At 33.3% G+C, this 18,508-nt stretch overlaps 2 protein-coding genes across 4 annotated transcripts; both read right to left on the reverse strand.

The window, feature by feature from the left end:
* Positions 1 to 238: 238 nt before the first annotated feature.
* Positions 239 to 2,165, reverse strand: LOC114408179. Its single transcript, XM_028371267.1, has 4 exons — positions 1,675 to 2,165; positions 1,506 to 1,590; positions 1,017 to 1,421; positions 239 to 935 (listed from the first exon to the last, which is right to left on the reverse strand). The coding sequence occupies exons 1-4, from the start codon at positions 1,812 to 1,814 to the stop codon at positions 258 to 260; spliced, it is 1,308 nt and encodes a 435-aa protein (XP_028227068.1). The 5' UTR covers positions 1,815 to 2,165; the 3' UTR covers positions 239 to 257.
* Positions 2,166 to 8,666: 6,501 nt separating this feature from the next.
* On the reverse strand, positions 8,667 to 14,473 carry LOC114409685 (heparanase-like protein 1). Of its 3 annotated transcripts, none has more exons than XM_028373224.1 (10): positions 14,227 to 14,473; positions 13,062 to 13,329; positions 12,873 to 12,909; positions 12,465 to 12,648; positions 11,624 to 11,772; positions 11,314 to 11,547; positions 10,398 to 10,587; positions 10,098 to 10,223; positions 9,857 to 9,959; positions 8,667 to 9,357 (listed from the first exon to the last, which is right to left on the reverse strand). In XM_028373224.1, exons 2-10 carry the CDS (start codon positions 13,269 to 13,271, stop codon positions 8,947 to 8,949), a joined length of 1,644 nt encoding a protein of 547 aa, XP_028229025.1. In that variant the 5' UTR covers positions 13,272 to 13,329; positions 14,227 to 14,473; the 3' UTR covers positions 8,667 to 8,946. The 3 variants fall into 3 exon arrangements, with proteins under 3 accessions (XP_028229025.1, XP_028229026.1, XP_028229027.1); XM_028373225.1 differs by lacking the exon at positions 14,227 to 14,473 and adding an exon at positions 14,096 to 14,226; XM_028373226.1 differs by having other exon boundaries at positions 8,735 to 9,357; positions 9,857 to 9,954.
* Positions 14,474 to 18,508: the final 4,035 nt, after the last annotated feature.

Consider the following 18,508-nt stretch of genomic DNA (forward strand, 5'->3'; position numbering starts at 1 on the left):
ACTAACTAATATACACTAACCCTAACTCTGTATTTGACATTGGTTAATTTTGCTGTATGACTTTATTTATTATTCTAGTTTGATGCGTGACATAAAAATAGTCATTATGGTGTCCGCGATGGTGATTCAATAACAAATGGTGATTGAAAAAGCAATTCCATAACAAATTCCATAACAAGTAGAATCAGATACCATAAATTAAGTCTGAAATTCAAATTACAAAGATACAACACAAATTTCAAATAGAGACATCAAAATCACTCATTATGGTGTCCGTGATGGCGCGAGGATGTGCTACAAGGTCGATCCCACCTACGGGCTTGACGATCCGGATTTCTTCTTGCGCGCTGTCTCCGCCCTTCTTGCTCAGCCTCTGCAGAAAACTCGTGACGCAAATCAACACCTAATATGTCACCCATATCAGGTATTGCTCCGGGTACATCCCATTGCGGACCTAATGGGGCATTAGGTGTTGCCATTGGGACATGATGTTGCTGCGAAGGGGTCATGGTCGGCCATGAAAAATGAGGATGTGTTTCCGTAACACCACCAAACGAATGTTCGCTTGCAGACATATCAGTGTCATGATCCTCGAAAGGATACTGATACATCTGCGAAGGATACTGAGCAAATGTTGGTGGCGTGTAATACATTCCATGGCCACGCTGGTCCATTTGCTGCGATAAATCTTCCCCGTGAACAATCTCCCTTCGTCTGTCAAATCCTCGAGTTTCAACACTTGACTGAAGCATGTGAAACTGTTGTGGGGGAAATCGACGCTCTGATGCCGGACCATGTGCCACAGGCTCAGTGATCCTCTCTTGCTCTTGGGATATAATCGCTAACTTTTCCACATATGGCACGAGATCATCAACTGTCCATGTGTTTCGCCCTTGTGGTGACACCATATACTGCAATGTCTCGGTAACTTCACCCTGCAATTATTAGGGTAAGCAAATTAATGTCGATGATTTAAAAAATAAATTCAAGTTAAATAATTAAAAAGAAATAAATACCAATGTAGCCGTGTTTGCATTGTTTGGGTCGACAAACATTTTTGTTTTTCGCCTATACCAGACCATGTAATCCGAGTTAAAACTCAATAGGCCCTCTTGTCGAGGATAAATGTCGACCCTAAACTCAGCTCGATTATTCCACTGACTGATAAAGGGGCCCAACAGCTGGAACCAATTTTCATCTTGTTTGCCTTTCAGCGTTAGCCCATGGATATTCTGTGGTTGCGAAGGAGACTCTGGAATAGGTTGTTGCATTCCAAATTGTCGCAACACCCTATCCGGTTGGTGCCACTCTACAACATGGAAACAAATGAGTGGCACCACTGCGCACCACGCCACACTGCCAACCAAACAAATGGGAGGCAACATCGACATAACAGTTGCTGGGTAAGGCTCCCACACAAACTGCATACAATAACACAATTGTTAATTTATCTTAAACCATGACATTTTATTTATTATTTAACAAATACATAATGATCTTGTTACCTCATGTCGTTTCATCATATCTAATTTGCGACGGAAAACTATTAGATCATCATTGCCAATATGTTGGTTTCCACGTCGCAGCCACCTACAAAAAAAATATGAAATAATTAGTGTCGACGCATTACATTATTTATTATTTTCAAATGATTTTTTTAAAAAAAAAACTAACCTGTGTCCGAGTGGTTTGTTTTCCATTATAGGAGGAGTTCTCTTTGGAGCCAAAGTCGTGCAGCGTTCCCATGCCCACATTTGGATTAAGATGCACATACCTCCGATTGATTTTATTTTGTAATCGGTGGCGCTGCACATCTCTCTGTATAAATAAGCAAGCACGGCAGGTCCCCATGCATATGTGCTGCACTGTTCAAAGTCCCGTAAAAATTGGAGGTACCTTAGGGAAACTTTACTGCTGCTTTTATCAACAAATAGAACTCCACCTATGAATCTAAGGATCCATGCACGGGTAAATCTTTGTAATTGTTGTACGTTACCGTCATGGATATTTATTTCAGAAAAATGGTGAGCCAGCCAACTTAATTTGACCACACTGCCTTGAAGTTCACCTTCCTGTGGTCTGACTCCCAATAATTCTTCACACAATTCAGCCCAATCAAGATTAGTCTGACCAATTAATGGTGTCCCCTCAGTATGAAGACCTAACAAGACTGACACATCTTGAAGAGTAATTGTAGCCTCTCCGCATCTCAAATGAAACGTGTGTGTCTCGGGCCTCCATCTTTCAATCAAGGTTGTAATTAATGAAGAATTAATTTTTAGGTACCCCATTTTCATAATCCAATAAAATCCCGATTGGCGAAGCAGAGGAATAATTTCCTCTGGTATTGCTTCTTGCCCTTGATAGATGGGTACAGCTCGTCTGATATGTAACTTCCTGTCTGCTTCTCCATTCCAAACATGCTCGGAAACATGTTTAGGTTGCAACCATAAAACGTCTCCATCTATTGGACCAGACTTAATGTGTATACCAGATGAAGATGAGGACGAAGATGCCATTGATACTGTAAAGTAAAATGTAATACAAAAAATTCACAACAAAAATTGTACATTAAAAAAATTAACTACATTTACAAAAAATCAATTAAATATACATACCACATCATTAAAATCTAAATAAATAACAAAATACATCAATTTGAACAAATAAAAATATTCAAAATAACAAAATTACAAATTTAATAACTACACAAATTTAAATAAATGTTCTAAAATACTCTACAAATAACAAAATTACAAACTTAATAGCTACACAAATTAAAATAAATGACCAACTTAAAATACATAAATTTGTTACAAGTACAAAAATTTAACACAAAAAAACTTAAAATACTACCTAAAATACTATACAAATAACAAAATTAAAAATTACATACCTACACAAATTTAAATAAATTACCAAATTAAAATACATAACAAAATTAAAAATTTAAACACGTACATAACAAATAAACCACTAACCCTAAACCCCATCCACTAACCCTAACCCTCATCATCTAACCCTAAAAATTATCCACTAAACCTCAAAATAAACCTCTAACCCTAAACCTTATCCACTAACCCTAAAAATTAACCACTAACCCTACAAATAAACCACTAAAACTAAACCCCATCCACTAACCCTAACCCTCATCGTCTAACCCTAAAAATTATCCACTAACCCTCAAAATAAACCTCTAACCCTAAACCTTATCCACTAACCCTAAAAATAAACCTCTAACCCCAACAACCCTTATCCACTAACCCTAAACCCCATCCACTAAACCCTAAAAATAAACCACTAACCCTAAAAATTAACCACTAACCCCAAACCTTATCCACTAACCCTACAAATAAACCACTAACCCTAACCCTCATCATCTAACCCTAAAAATTATCCACTAACCCTCAAAATAAACCTCTAACCCTAAACCTTATCCACTAACCCTAAAAATTAACCTCTAACCCCAACCCTTATCCACTAACCCTAAACCCCATCCACTAACCCTAAAAATTAAAAATAACAAAATTAAAAATTAAATAACTACAAAAATTTAAATAAATGACCAAATTAAAAATACATAACAAAATTAAATATTTAAATACGTACATCAATTTAATACAACAAAACTTAAAATACTACCTAAAATATTATACAAATAACAAAATTAAAAATTATATAGCTACAAAAATTTAAATAAATGACCAATTTAAAAATACATAACAAAATAAAAAATTTAAACACGTACATAAATTTAACAAAAAAAAACTTAAAATACGACCTAAAATACTCTACAAATAATAAAATTAAAAATTAAATACCTACACATATTTAAATAAATGATCAAATTAAAATAAATAACAAAATTTAAAATTTAAAATTTAAACACGTACATAAATTTAACACAAAAAAAAATTAAAATACAACCTAAAATACTCTACAAATAAGAAAATTAAAAATAAACAAACCAACATAAATTTAAATAAATGAGCAAATTAAAATACTTACATAACAAAATTATAAAAAAAATGTACATAAATTTAACACAACAAAACTTAATTTACTAATTAAAATACTCTACAAATAAAAAAATTAAATATTAAAATAGCTACATAAATTTAAATAAATGACCATACTTTTTTTCCAATTATTAAAATTTAAATTAAATAACATATATTATACACAAAAAAATGTCATTAAATCAAAAAATTACCATGGAATCAAAAATTTAAACAACGTACATGTATAAAATTAATAACATATCATATATTTCAATAAAAACTATAAATAAATCAATTAAATAATATTCACTGTCTAACTAAAACTACAAATACCATATATAAAATACAAATAATATCATACAAATCTAATAAATCTAAACCAATTAATAATAATATAACAACTAAAATTAACGTACAAATCATTTTATCACAAATAATAACATATAAATTTAAAATCAACTAACCTACAACTAACATACAAAATAATAATATAACAACTCAAATTTGTAACATATACTACTTAAAATTTAAAAGTTCCAGCTAACATCAACTTAAGTTGTCAAGTTAAGAAAAACTTACCAATATGAGAAATCAACTAATAGCAACACAAGAGAAACCACTTAGGAGAAGAGAGAGTTACTGTCCTACAAAAATAAACAAACATATCAATTAAAATTAAGTTAACATATATATTTATATAACACAATAAATATTTATTATTCAATAATACTTACAAAAACAAAACGCAGGAATGGGAGAACTTGGAAGAATAACGAAGTGCAAGAAGGCTTGCCTGTGCACTCGGGAGCTTCTTCTTTTTATAAGGGAAGGGGGAAAATTTTTTAAACAATGCAAACCGCCAGCCAGGCTGGCGGTTCCTTTGCAAATGAATTCGCCAATCGTACTGGCGATTCTGGTACGCTGCTGCACCTCCGTCCTGCACCACTGCTGCACCCTGCCCTCCTGCCTCCTGCCTGCGCGCCTACTACCTAGCTGTCAGCCTTAGGAACTCGCCAGTCAAACTGGCAGTTCCCTATGCATGGCCATATCGCTGTTGCAAGGAGCGATTCCTTCAGAAAACAAGAATCGCTGGTGGTGGTGGCGATTTCAAGTTGCCACGTGGGAGTTGCAGACCAAACTCGCCACTGGTTCTGGCGAGTTGGTCATGCATGCATGCTATTCACGTAAAGAACAGCCCCATCTTGCAAAATCTTTCAAAAGGACCCCATCTGGGGAAATAGTTTATAAAACTACCCCAGATGGGGAAATTTGCCACACTAAACAGGTGCAAAAGTGAAACATTTTAGGCACCGTACAAAAGAATTTTTTAGTCGATAGATTTGTTGGGATTAAAATAAATGGTTAAGATAAATATAAATTGTGGTGGAATTGTCTACACCAAATAAGATTAAAAAAAATGGTTTCTTTCTCAAAATACACCTTCTCTCTCTACTCTTTTTGTCCAACATACACCACTTTAAAATTGAAATCCTGAAATGCAGTTGTTTTGTGTTGACCATGAGAAGTTGGAATTAGAGAATCCGACTTCTCTAGGGGTGGTTTTTTTTAACTTTTTTTTTAATTTTAATTTTTTTTAGTAAACGTTATAATTTTTTTTAGAAAAATTATTCACTTTTAATATTGTTATTTTATTAAATATAAATTTTTGTTTATGTCATTTAATTTTTTTTAAAAAATGATAATATTTTTTGTTTAACAATTTACTTATAGAAGAATACATTACATCATAAATAAAATACATAAAATAACATTTGTTTAAGGGAAAGCTGAAGATGAAGGTATGCTGGGATAATTTTTTCTGTTATGACCTTGTTGTCGATTCATTCCACATTTTTCTCTAGTTTCTATTCATTTTCTTCTTCGTCCATCTCAGTAAGAATACAAGTTGAAACTAGACGACCAGTTGCACTCCTCCTTCTCCTTGTATCAAGACCTAATGATCTCCTTCGTATTCTTGTCATATTAATTTATGTGGCAGTAAACCAAATGAGTTGTTGTAGATGTGCAAAATATTATGTAAAGTGAATAGCAGCACCACATAGTTCATGGGATCAACATGGACAGATTTACAGGCAGCCATGACGTGAGAACACGGTAAGTGTTTACCTTGGTATTCACCACAATCACACTTTTGGGATTGTAACATACCCTAAATCTTCTAGGTGGCCTGGGTGTTTGAAGTAGGGCTTAGGTCTCTATTACAATAAATTTGTGATTGTGTCTGTCAAATTCATTAACAATGTGCATATTTGATTCTTGTTGACCGCTATTCATTGCCTCGGAGACAACTTCGAAACACTGTGAGTAGGAGTTGATCATTGCCTGGGTTTGTTGACCTCTAATAGCAAAACGTTTTGCAGTCTTGAAGTACGTCTCCTCAATCAACAATGACACTGACAGATATCTTGTGCTTTTGAACATGGAATTGAGCAACTCAGACAAATTGTAGTCATATGTTCCCAATGTTTCCCCTGAAGCATTGTACCCAATATTTTTTGGATAACTAATCAAGTCATTCAGCTGCACTTGGGCACAAATATCCCCAAGATGTCGCATGTGCATCTTCTTTGTGTATGCGTACCATGTACATGGTAATTATTATTCTGGAGACGGTAGTTGTAGTTGGACACAACGGTTGTGAAGATGGTAACCTATGTTGGGGAGAGTCGAGGGGAGTAAACACCGGATAGATTTACACCTGTGGACCACAAGCCACCACATAAGGAAACCTGACACCACACTCTAACCCAAAACCTTAATACTCAAGTTTATGGGTCTTCTCCTCACTTATATGGTGCTCAACCTTTCCACTTTTATCCGATGTGGGACTTCACTTCACACTTGTACTCCAACAGGTCAACAATCTTTTTTTCATTCTCTACAATTGAAAATGATGTTTGCACAATGTTGATGTGCAATGAGTAATACCCATGTGTTGGTCCTATAAAATTATTATGTAGCATCAACAGAACACCCTGCTCATGTGTTGGTCCTATAATTAGTAATACCAATGGTATACTCAACCTACTTCGATCCACCATCACTCCTACTCATGATGCAATGTTGTATTACAACAACAAGTGAACGATACCACGACAAGACGATTTTTTGGGTTATTCCTTCACTAGAACAAACCCAATAAGATTTGAAATTCCTTCGGGAGCATCGAAAAACTCAAGAATGTTATCAGGCAAGTTGCGCCTATAGGGATTCCCCCTTATGGACTATATGAATCACAACTGATTAGACAATTATTTTTTCGACAATCAAGTTATACAAAATATTCAAAAAAATTAATCAAATATCTAATAATAGAGTTGAAAACCAATGAAGACATGTTAAAAGTATTAACAGAATCCAACTACCAGAAGCGTTTTTGTCCCATAGAAATTTTAGTTATTTTTAACAAACTAATAATCCACCTATTGGAAGAAGGCATGCCTATTGTACAACACTCATAGAAATTTTAGTCATTTTCATGTTTGAATTGTTATTGTTAATATATTCTATTATTTTTATTTTATTATTTTCAATTGTTATTGATAGTATTTTTCGTTATTTGAGTACTTTATTTTTTTATATAATATAACTAACATGTGATAATTATATATTCATTGTATTCTTTATAAAAAAATATTTTAAAAATCTAAAGTTCGAAAGTATTGTATAAATTAATTATTATTAAACAAAAAATATTATCAAATTTTAAAAATTAAATAATATAAGTAAAAAAATATTTAATAACATCATTTTCTCAAAAAATAAATATTATTTTAAAAAAATAAAAAATATTTTTTTAAAAAAATTAAATCAATAAAAAATATTTTTCATAAAATATAATATTTTAAATAAATAAAATAGGAAAGTCGGATAGTGAATTCCCGGCTTCTTAATTTACTTGTATTATAATATTTACTAAAAAAATTAAAATTTAAAAAAAAAATAACAAAAAAATATAAAGCTCCCCTAGAGAAGTGGGATTTCCCGATCGTGACTTCTCAACCATCAACACAAAACAAAACATGTGCATTTCAGGATTTAAGTTTTAAAGTAGTGTATATTTGGGGGAAAAAAATGTACATTTTGAGGGGAAAAAATCGAAAAAAAAAACATTGGTATTATTGTTTTTTTCTCTCTCGTTAAAGTTTTTTCCTTCAGTCTCCAATCACCCCTCTCTCTCCAACACCACCCACGCCGCCGAAGCAATAAACGTGATGGGTTCCCGGTGAGTCGGACAAACAAACTCCCACTGTGATTGGGAGACAACAAAATCTGTGATTGGATAAATCTGGTGCACTATTCTTTTCCGGTGAGTCGCACGATGCAAATCTATTATACCCATCCTATTTTTTTAGTATTTTGTAGTTTTCCAAGATGGTCAAGGGAAAACAAAATGGCGTTCGACCCTTCCGACCAAATTCCCATTGTTCTGCTGCAAAAAATTTAAATCTGGATAAATTTTCAGAATTCAAATTTCACAGCGTAAAAATCGTCACTGTAGTCCTTACATTTAACAAAATGGTGTGATCTTAGTGTTTCACTATACCTGTTTTTAGTTCAGTGAGGGACTAAATCCGCATTACTTTTATAAGGAGTAAAGTAATAATAATTTTATAAGGATATCATGATATTTTTAAGACAATATATTTAACTCATCTTTTCATTGATGATACTGGTGAAAATTTGTGCAATTACAATGAAATCAATCGATGGCGTTGGCTAAAAAAACACTTCTCATGGAACTCAACTAAATTGGATCAAACAATTAGATGATACAACTTGCATGCCTTTTAAATATCAAATTATTGCCAGGGTTATAACTTTCTTGTGAAGACAACAATAGCTCACTACTTACAATTACCATGAGCTTGCAATTGCATGAGTCCTAGTGCCTAGTTACTTGGTTTATTATAGAAACCTTAGACTAAAGTTTTCTGTGTGTAGCACAAGCTGGAGCATCAAAGTTGGGGTATACAACAAATGCAATGGACAAAGGAGTCATGTATATTGGAGATCGCACGTTATTGCGCACTGGATCCAACGGTGGAAGATCTCCTTCGTCTGTTAACTCCAATGGAATACCATTCAGCACCATGGTTTGGCTTCTGAGGTAACCATCTTTTGGAGTTAGGTGATACTCCTCCCTGAATGTGACCTCTGACCCTTTTGTTCCAACCCAAGAGAATGTCTTCTTGAGTTTATCAAAAAATGAACTTTCCTTATGGGTGCTTGTGGCCACTTCATTTTCTACAACACTTGCAGTCACCGGGTTTCGGACAGTGAGTATGAAATCTGTCTGATTGCTTAAGTTTATCAGAAGTAACGTTACACCCGCCTGTAGAATGAAATTGATAAGAACTAGAAAGATGGTAAAAGTAAATACTGAAAGAATCAGAACATATCTTTTAGACTCCTTATAGAATCTTAAGTCACAGGATATAAAGCCCAAGTCCTAGCAAATTTCACTTAAATAAAAAGAATTGGTAGCATATTAAGAGTGGCAGAGTGTACTCAAATTTTCACACTCGTTCGTTACCAACAATATTGCATATAATTAACCATCAAAATCCAGGAATCAAAGATTTTATTGGGTTGATGGGCAAAAATTCAATCTGTTGTAAACTTTTGTGCATATAACTCAATGTGTCACATTCTTGATTCTAATGATCAAATTTACATATCAAATGTCAGTATGTTAGGCCTCATATGATGCTATATCATGTTTGATTTTTAGTAGTTGGAATGGTAATAAAACATCTTATAATGAACCCCACATTAATGTGACTCTAATATTAGATCTTGCTATACGAGTTGAACTAAATTAGGGAACTTACTCTATCTTTTGTGCAATGGGCATAAGTGCGTAAAAAGGGTGAAGAAACATCACTTGAGACTGCAAGAACCTTCTTCCCCATTAATCGATGCCACAAAACTGCACTGTTTAGAAACAAGGCCAGAACCTAGGATTAGGTATGTTCAAACATGATGTAATAATCACCAGAAATCTTCAAGTAACCTTCAAGGAAAAAAAAAGTATTCTCTTTTCGTTTGTTGCAATTTTCAATTAGTACTTACCTGTAGTAGTCAGGATTGGGAGCAAAGGTGGTGGTATTGAGAAGGCCATAGTTCCCTCCAATTAAAGTCTGCCTGCAATAGACTTTAGTGCTGTAGCAGGATGCTATTCCAAGTTGATCTAAGTACCTGAGCCATTTAAATTTCAAAACTTACAATAAATCACAACCAATTTAAAAAAGAACCAATTTTATATTTAGCAACATGTTTTGCTAAATATAACAAAAAAACATCATAATCCATCCTTTAGAAATTAAAAAAGAACAAAAATGATAGAAGGAATGGACAACCAATTTTACCCACCAAAAGCTGTTTAGAAATCTGTTAGAAACATGATTGCCACCACTGTTGTATGCCCCTCCAGCTTCTCCTACCCATGCAGAAGACCAAGGACCATATATTTTAATGGTTTCTGAAAGATTGCCGAAAATTGATTCCACCCTGCTCAAGCGCTCAGGATCTAGAATCTTCCTTTCAAGATGCTCATCACTACCTGAAAGAGAAATCAACTTAGAAACACTGATCAGGAATGACAGACAATAGTATTTTTCAAGCAAGTGAACAAAGTATACCCTTGGTACAAGATAAGCTGATAAGGTTAAATATTGAAATGAATATATTATATATCAGTTGCTAGTGCATATCTTTCAATGCAAGGAAAAAGTAAGCACTTATGAGAAAAACAAATTAAACAGAAATGATCCAGTATTAAAGTATATGATGGGGTAGTTCTACATGGCACAATTTCATGTTGGCATTCATATTAATGTAAACATCTTTCGGTAGCTTTGAAGACAATCAAGGAGATGGGAGGCTAAGACGTATCTCTACATAAATTAGCAAATCCAACCTTCATATATTATCTCTCTAGATAATATCATTTTTTGTCAAAAGAGGCCTTTCATAGTCTATTTTAGCAAACTCTCTTGCAATTATATGGTTTTTCAGAAATGACAGCATTTTCTTTTTGAATGTAATATATAGAAAGGGAACAAACAAATATGAAGATAAACATCATCATCATCATGTTAATGAAAGAGAAGCAATAATCTAACAATTAAGCATGACTTATTGCCTCAACTGATTTCATGCCAGTGTACTACTACTCACAAGAAATGAGAATAGAAACAAAGGAAGGATTGTCTAGATATTTTAGATTATCAAATATTTGGTAACAGAGCCTATATAGCAGAAAGAATTAAGTAAGTGACAATCAAACCTGGGCCCAAATTATATAAATGATGAGTCAGAACATTGATTATGCCTGAACCCGAAACCTGAAGAAGCCTGTCATACCAATGTTTTTCATAAAATCCCCCAGGTGCGACAAGTGAAGGCTTGAACTTGGAGCTCTCGTATAACGTGCTTAGAATTTGTTTAAGCTTTATCAAGTCTTTCCCATATTGTGCAACACCAACACTTGCACCAATGCCCTTACCACTCAACTCATTACCTACAGCACCGGATGCAAGAATAATGTTAAATCAAACAAAAATGAGCATAACAAATAAACATGTCTGTTGTCCTACCAAGTTCCCATGAATCAATCTTGTATCCCTTTGAAATAGTGTACTCTATAAAATCATACGCATTTGTAGGGTCCCAGGCTCCTTCCCAAACATTATGACTAATCTGGTGCTTCCCATGCAGTGCATTCAAGCCAAATGTCACAATGGCCCTGCAAGTGTCGAACTCCTGTTAAATTACATCACAGCTAATCATCCCTCCCTCATCCCTTTCTTACATAAATACATATAAATACATAGTATATTAAATCATATGCAAACTGACATGCAAATTCTGTCTTAATTTATTCACACAAAGTGAGGTTACAAGAATGGAATCAAGCATAATCATAGCCTAATATCTCAGATATTCACCATAACTGATGATCTTCAATAATAAGAATAAATAAAGCATCTAGAGTGAGTGATTATCAGGGCAAAGCAACTACTTTGAAATTATCTCCTTTTAGTACTCACCGATTCAACTACAGAGCCTATTATTATATTATATCACCAATGGAAGTATATAAACTGCACATCATTAGAATACGCAATTAAGTTGAAACAGTAATTCCAAATAGAGTTTGAGGAAATAACTCAGAGTGCAAGTACTGACCATCATGCACCAATGAAGGGATGTCCTGTAGCATGTATTCTCGAACAAAACATTTAAACAGAAACAGGTACTTCCTTTAGCAGCTATCAGAATTAAAAATGTGACTCGAGCAAATGAAAGTTATTACTTTGTTATAGTACCCAAATTAAATACCTCATTTTATTTTTCATACTTTTGCTTTGGCTCAAAGGAAGAGGGGATGAGAGAGGTGGTGAAATAACAATAAGTCTCAATGTTAAAATATCTCACCCTGTCTCGTTGAAAAACTGATTCAGCTCATCCCACCTTTTCATGTGTAAACATCCCTTTGAAAATCCAAACAATCCACCTTTAACCTTTTGAAGGGGATGGCAAGGAGACTTCAAACTTCCCACATCATACAGAACCTGGTCTTGCAAAGAACCTCCAAGTCTTATCCTCAATGGCCTGAGGGCTATCGTGCAACAATCATGAAACAAATAACATCATGCTAAACATAATTATTCCAAAGAAGAAGATATTCATAAAATACATTATAACTTTATGCAGTCACAAACAACAGAATGTCATCAGAGTAACTGATGACATTTGTCATCAGAGTGAGACAAGTCCTCAGAGTAACTTTATATAGAATGTCATCAGAGTAACTTTATATATAAGTAATGCAGATATACACACCTTGGATTGCCTTGGCAAGGAAAGGATGAGACAAGTCCTGAAAATCCAATCCACATTAAAGTGAACAATGAATAAAATTACTTGATTGCTTGCCAAGGTTCTAAATAGGGGATTGGGAGTGGAAGGGAAACATAAATTCTAAAGAGTGTTCATTTCAATTTCTATACAAATGCATTCCATAACACTCACCAAATTTACAACAGAAGAATAGCCCCAGGGGCAATGGTTGTAGTCACACTTATCATGAGGCCACCAATCAATAGTGGCACAAATAAAGTTATCACCTGTTTCAGCCTTTGTCTGAGCTCCATCTACTAGAAGTGAACCATGTTCAATATCTTGACTTAAAGTGGCTTGAAGAGAAGCCAAAAAGAGAAACAATGCAAGGTGGAATCTCATTTGTGGATCAACTGTATGAGCAGCAGCATCCAAGTCCAACACAACTAATCCAAATCAACTGCAGTAAAGAATAGAAGAAAATTTACTAACAGATTTTCTGAAGCTACATTATTGCAAAACCTGTTAAATTAGCACTACCTAATGATTAGTCATGGTTAAATTGTTAAGTAGAAACCAGAAATTAAAAAGACTAAAAAGGGAATATTATGATAGTCTAATTTTCCCGAAATGGAAAATAATAATACTCATAACTATTTACAAAAAAATAAAATGAAATGAAATGAATATTATGATCCCTCATATTGATAATTTCAAAACATATGTTAGCACTAGTTAGTTGATGGTAACAGTGAAGAGCAACATTTGTGTCCTATCACGGTGTGTCCCTATCATGATCAATAGTGTCCAAAACAGCTTTATTATACCAAAAGGCAACAACAAAAATTGAGAACAGCTTCTCAAGATTTTGAGCATTGCAGAAGCACTTTCAAAGTCAGAATTCTTATTATTATGTTCACAACAACACGTTAGTTAAATAAAATAAATCCATTACCAAGGTCAACCAGAGACAGAGACCAGCAACGTAATCACACAGATAATAAGTTATATATAAAGAGAGAAATCTGAATGAGACATTAAAAAATATGAGATCATAGTAGATATTTAAATAAGAAGGCACAAGGTTTTAAAAAACCACAATTTCAGCCACAACATCAAGATTTGTAACTACATCAGCCGTATTTGTCTGTAATTTCTCACAGATCACGATAACCGCGACCGCAATTTAAAACCTTGAAAAGGTGCAAAGTGAAGGGGGTTTTGACCTGACATGACTTATTGATACAAAATGTGGAGGCAAGCTATGAATCATGAACTAAGAACACACGAAAAGAACAAGAGGAACCCAGAAGACAAAAATGAAAAACAAGAAGAAGATGCACAGAAAGGAGCAAACTTTGGAAGTGGGGTGGTGTCAAGATGAGTCCTTCATCACCATTGATGACCAGTTTTCAAGAAGGGTCAATAATGGCGGAAAAAAGGTGCTTTTCTTTTCTCTGGTTTTCAGTGTCGGTAGGCTGCTGAGGTTTGTGTCTGATGCTCTGATGCACCCACAAACACAACAATATAATAATAATAATAATAAAAAATAATCCAATAGATTAGTTAGAAAACATGGGTCCTTGGTTTTGAAAGTGGTAAGGATCATAAAGTGTGAGGCTTACGTTCACTTCTATTATACGCTGGCTTTTGAAATTGCAGAATCAATTTCAAAGATTTTTTTTTTTTTAATCTTAACCCACACAGGTTCATTAAGGAAAAAGTAGTTGATTAATCCGAAGTTCAGTAAGAAAATAAATAAAGTTATTAAGAATTATTTTTGTTAAATATTAAATTTAATATTATCTGAACGATTGAATTAGAATTATATAAGGGCAAAATTATTGTTCCATTATTTATGACATATGTGCTGTTTAGAATTTAGATGGTTATAGAAAAATTAAGGAAATCCTAATTTTTTAGGAAAAAGAATTATAAAAATAATCGTTAGAAGATATAGGTTACTAGTAATATGTTATCATTAAAAAAAAAATCAGTAAGTATTAATTTAGATTGAAGAAGAGAAAAGTAAAAATCAATAAAAAAAATTATATTCAAAAACAAAATAAATTTCCTGTACGAAAAAACAACGTAAATTTTTAAGTAATTACTAAGTACGACACTTATTTCATAAAGAGAATATTATATAAGTCAATGTTAATCAATATTCAATAAGTTATTAAAATTTTGTCTCTGATTTATGGTATATATAGTTAAATATTTCAAATGGACAATATTTCTAATTAATTAATTTAGAAAATTCTTTCTTAATCAAACTAATGCTTTTCAAAAATAGATGTTGTATTTTAACTTGATCTCTTTGAGCTAATCTTACCTTATTTTTAAGCATTATTTACCACTGATTTTTATTATGCGTTGAGTTTAAAGTCTAATATATGCACTGAGAATGTAAAGTGCTATTACAATGTCAATTAATCATAAATTATATTGAAAATAACATTTGAGTTAGTTATTATAAAAGTAAATAAAATTATTATCTCTATTCTTATTTATAAAAATTTAAATATTTAATTTATCAAAATTAAGAAAAATAGTTAATTTAGTTGATAAATGATGTTTTCCAATACAACATTTGTCTTCTTTTAATTAGAAATATTTAAGTAAAAAAATAATCAATGCAAAGGACATTACAAATTGGATCTTATTAAAAAAAAGGATAAATTGTGTTTTTAATCTATTAACTTTTTGATATTTATGATTTTACTCCATAAACATTAAGATGATTGGTCAATATCTCTAAACTTTTTTTTCTTTCAATGTTTTTAACATTTTCATCCATTTTAACAGTTAAGGAATGATGTGACATTCATTTATATTATTTTATTTTATTTTATTTTTGCGGTTAAAAAACATCAAAAATTACTTAGGTAACTTGTTTGAAAAGTCTTAAGTATATTTTAAGAGTTAAAAGCTATTAGAAATTGCTATATCCCAAATCCAAATGAAATTGAGGGGGATAAAATTCAAAATTGGTTGAGGGCTTTTGTTCAATATTATAAGTGAAATAACATATCAAAAATTCGTATAATTTCATGAACAAATTTAAGAAAATTGAGAAATTTTGTTTTCTTGCGAAACCTTCAAATCCTGGAAACTTTCAAATCTAATTGCTCACATATGGATAATCCTTTTTCAAAATTGATAGAGGGCCTTAGTATATCTATCAATTTCAAGCAAAACCATACTTGGATTTTCGTTAAAAAGAACAAGATATTTTTTGAAAAAATAAATCCATTTTGGGTGTTATTCACAAACACACTTTCAACCTATCCAGATTTCTCCTTCATTGTTCAACAATCTTCAAAATTAATAGAAGGGTTTGTTTCCCATGAGTAAAGGATCAAAATGCTTGCTTATATGCCCAATTTCATTGCCTGAGCTGCAAGAGCAAAACAAATCTTCTTGAGGTCGAACGCGACCCGATTCACTATTTTTGGGGTGAGGAAGATGAGAACTCCAGATCTAGTGTTGTACCTCCCTTGCATGGAGGTGCGAGGTGGGTTTTCACCATCCTCTCCTTCGTGTCCTTGGTTGTCGAGGAGCTTCTAATTTGGGTTTGATTCGTTTGATTTTGTTTGGTTGGTTAGTTATTGGTACTCTTCATTTTCATTGATTTTTTCATATGTGTTCTTCAATTTTTGGTGGTTTTTAGCCATAAAAAAATGAATGATAATAAATTAATAATAAAACAAATGTCATGTACCAACAAGTTGTTGGTTTGAGTGATTATAGGCTCAGTCCCTTAAGCAAGGTCTCGAGTTTGAGCCTTGGGAACAGAAAAAACATGGTTGGGAGTGGAGATCCCGCTAAAGGTGATCTAGTCAGGTTCTGTGACAGAAATTAGTCATCAGCAAAGCTAGTGAATACTTCACACCAATATCATGGTGACAAACAAAACGTCATGTCATCACTTAATGGCCAAAATGAACAGAAACGACGAAAACATTGGAGACGTTGACAAGTTGACATAAAATTTAAGAACCAAAATCATAAATATCAAAAAATTCAAAAACTAAAATTATAATTTATCCATTTATAAAAATGAATGGTAAAAAAATAATAATAAGCAAACACGGCTTATAATTTGAATCTTATAAAAAAATACAAAAGTAGTGTCATGTAACACAATATATGATTAGTTGATAATATAAGTTTTTTTTTAACGATCAGTACTTGTATTGTTGTCCCTTATGAATACTCATATTCAGAAGTTTTTTTCAAGTTGTTTTCACTCTCCTATCTTTCTTTTCTTCTTTTTCCTTTGAGTTTTTTTGGTTCACATAAAAAATAATTTTACTAAATTTGTAGTCCCAACAATTGTTGCGATGAAACTGTTAAATCCTGAAGACATACACCACGTCGATAAGTCTTAAAAGATAAAATGAATTCATACATTTCATGCTAATTTTCTTTGTAATTAATTGAGCTTTGTGATTCGAAGAACAGATCAAGGTTAATATTGATAACTATATAATTACAAAAAATAATTATTAAGAATTAATTTAGAGAGAAAACATCGTTTATAAAAGATCAAATAACTTAAAATTTATTAACTCAACACTTATGTCATAAAAAAGATTACATAATGTAAGCAAAAGTTAACCAATATTCAATTAAAGAATTGAAAGTAAAAAGTTTTTCCATTGAACACATAGGGGTGCATTTGATTCGCTAAAGAAAGAAGGGACTAGACAGTATAAAAATATTCATCTAATGTTTGATTTAAAGAATGACTGAGGGACAATATAAACTTGCAACTCACTAAATCCCGGTATAATTTTTTGTCCACGGTCTAACAAAAGTAAAAATACAATACTATTCATATTCATCTCTTTCCTCGCCCCCACCATGCCGCTCATCATCGTTCTCTCAGACCGCTCCTCCCTCTCCATTCTTGCCGTCCCCAACGCCTACCTCGCCTCCGATGACCACCTCTCCCCAACCGCTATCGTCGACATCCTTCACTACCACGTCCTTCTCCAGTTCCTCTCCTGGTCCAACCTCCACGCCCCTCTCCCCCCCCCCCCCCCGGACAAGCTCATCACAAGGCTCCTTCAAACCATCGCCCGCACCACCATCAATTTTGGCTTTGTAAACCTCACCCACAACTCTCAATTTGGTGTTATCTTGATTCGGTCCCCCACACCATACTCCCCCTCCAACGCCACCATCCTCTCCTTCATAAAGAAGTGTGATGGCGCTGGAAAACCACTTAGCGTTGTCACGTTGCGACATATCGCGCTAAACTTCCTCCTCACCGGCAGGGACACATCGTCAGTGGCGCTAAGCTGGTTCTTTTGACTCATCATGAACCACCCCACCTTGGAAGAGAAGATCCTCACGGAGCTAACGACAGTGCTTACTTAAACTCCTGGAGGCAACCAACGGCAATGGACGGAGGAGGCAGTGGACTTCAAAGAAGCAGAGAAACCAAACATTGCACAATACAAAAGGTATTATAATAAAATTTATATTATTTTGTCTAGTAGATAAGCACATCAAACAAGATATAACACAAAATTACTTGTATTGTGCATCAACCACCAAACAACGTACAGTACAAAAAGTTGTCCCATAACTCAGCTACTTGTCCTGTTTTATTTGTTCTGTCTTTCTAG

This window comes from Glycine soja, chromosome 4 (assembly GCF_004193775.1).
Source record: "Glycine soja cultivar W05 chromosome 4, ASM419377v2, whole genome shotgun sequence".
Taxonomy (NCBI): Eukaryota; Viridiplantae; Streptophyta; class Magnoliopsida; order Fabales; family Fabaceae; genus Glycine; species Glycine soja.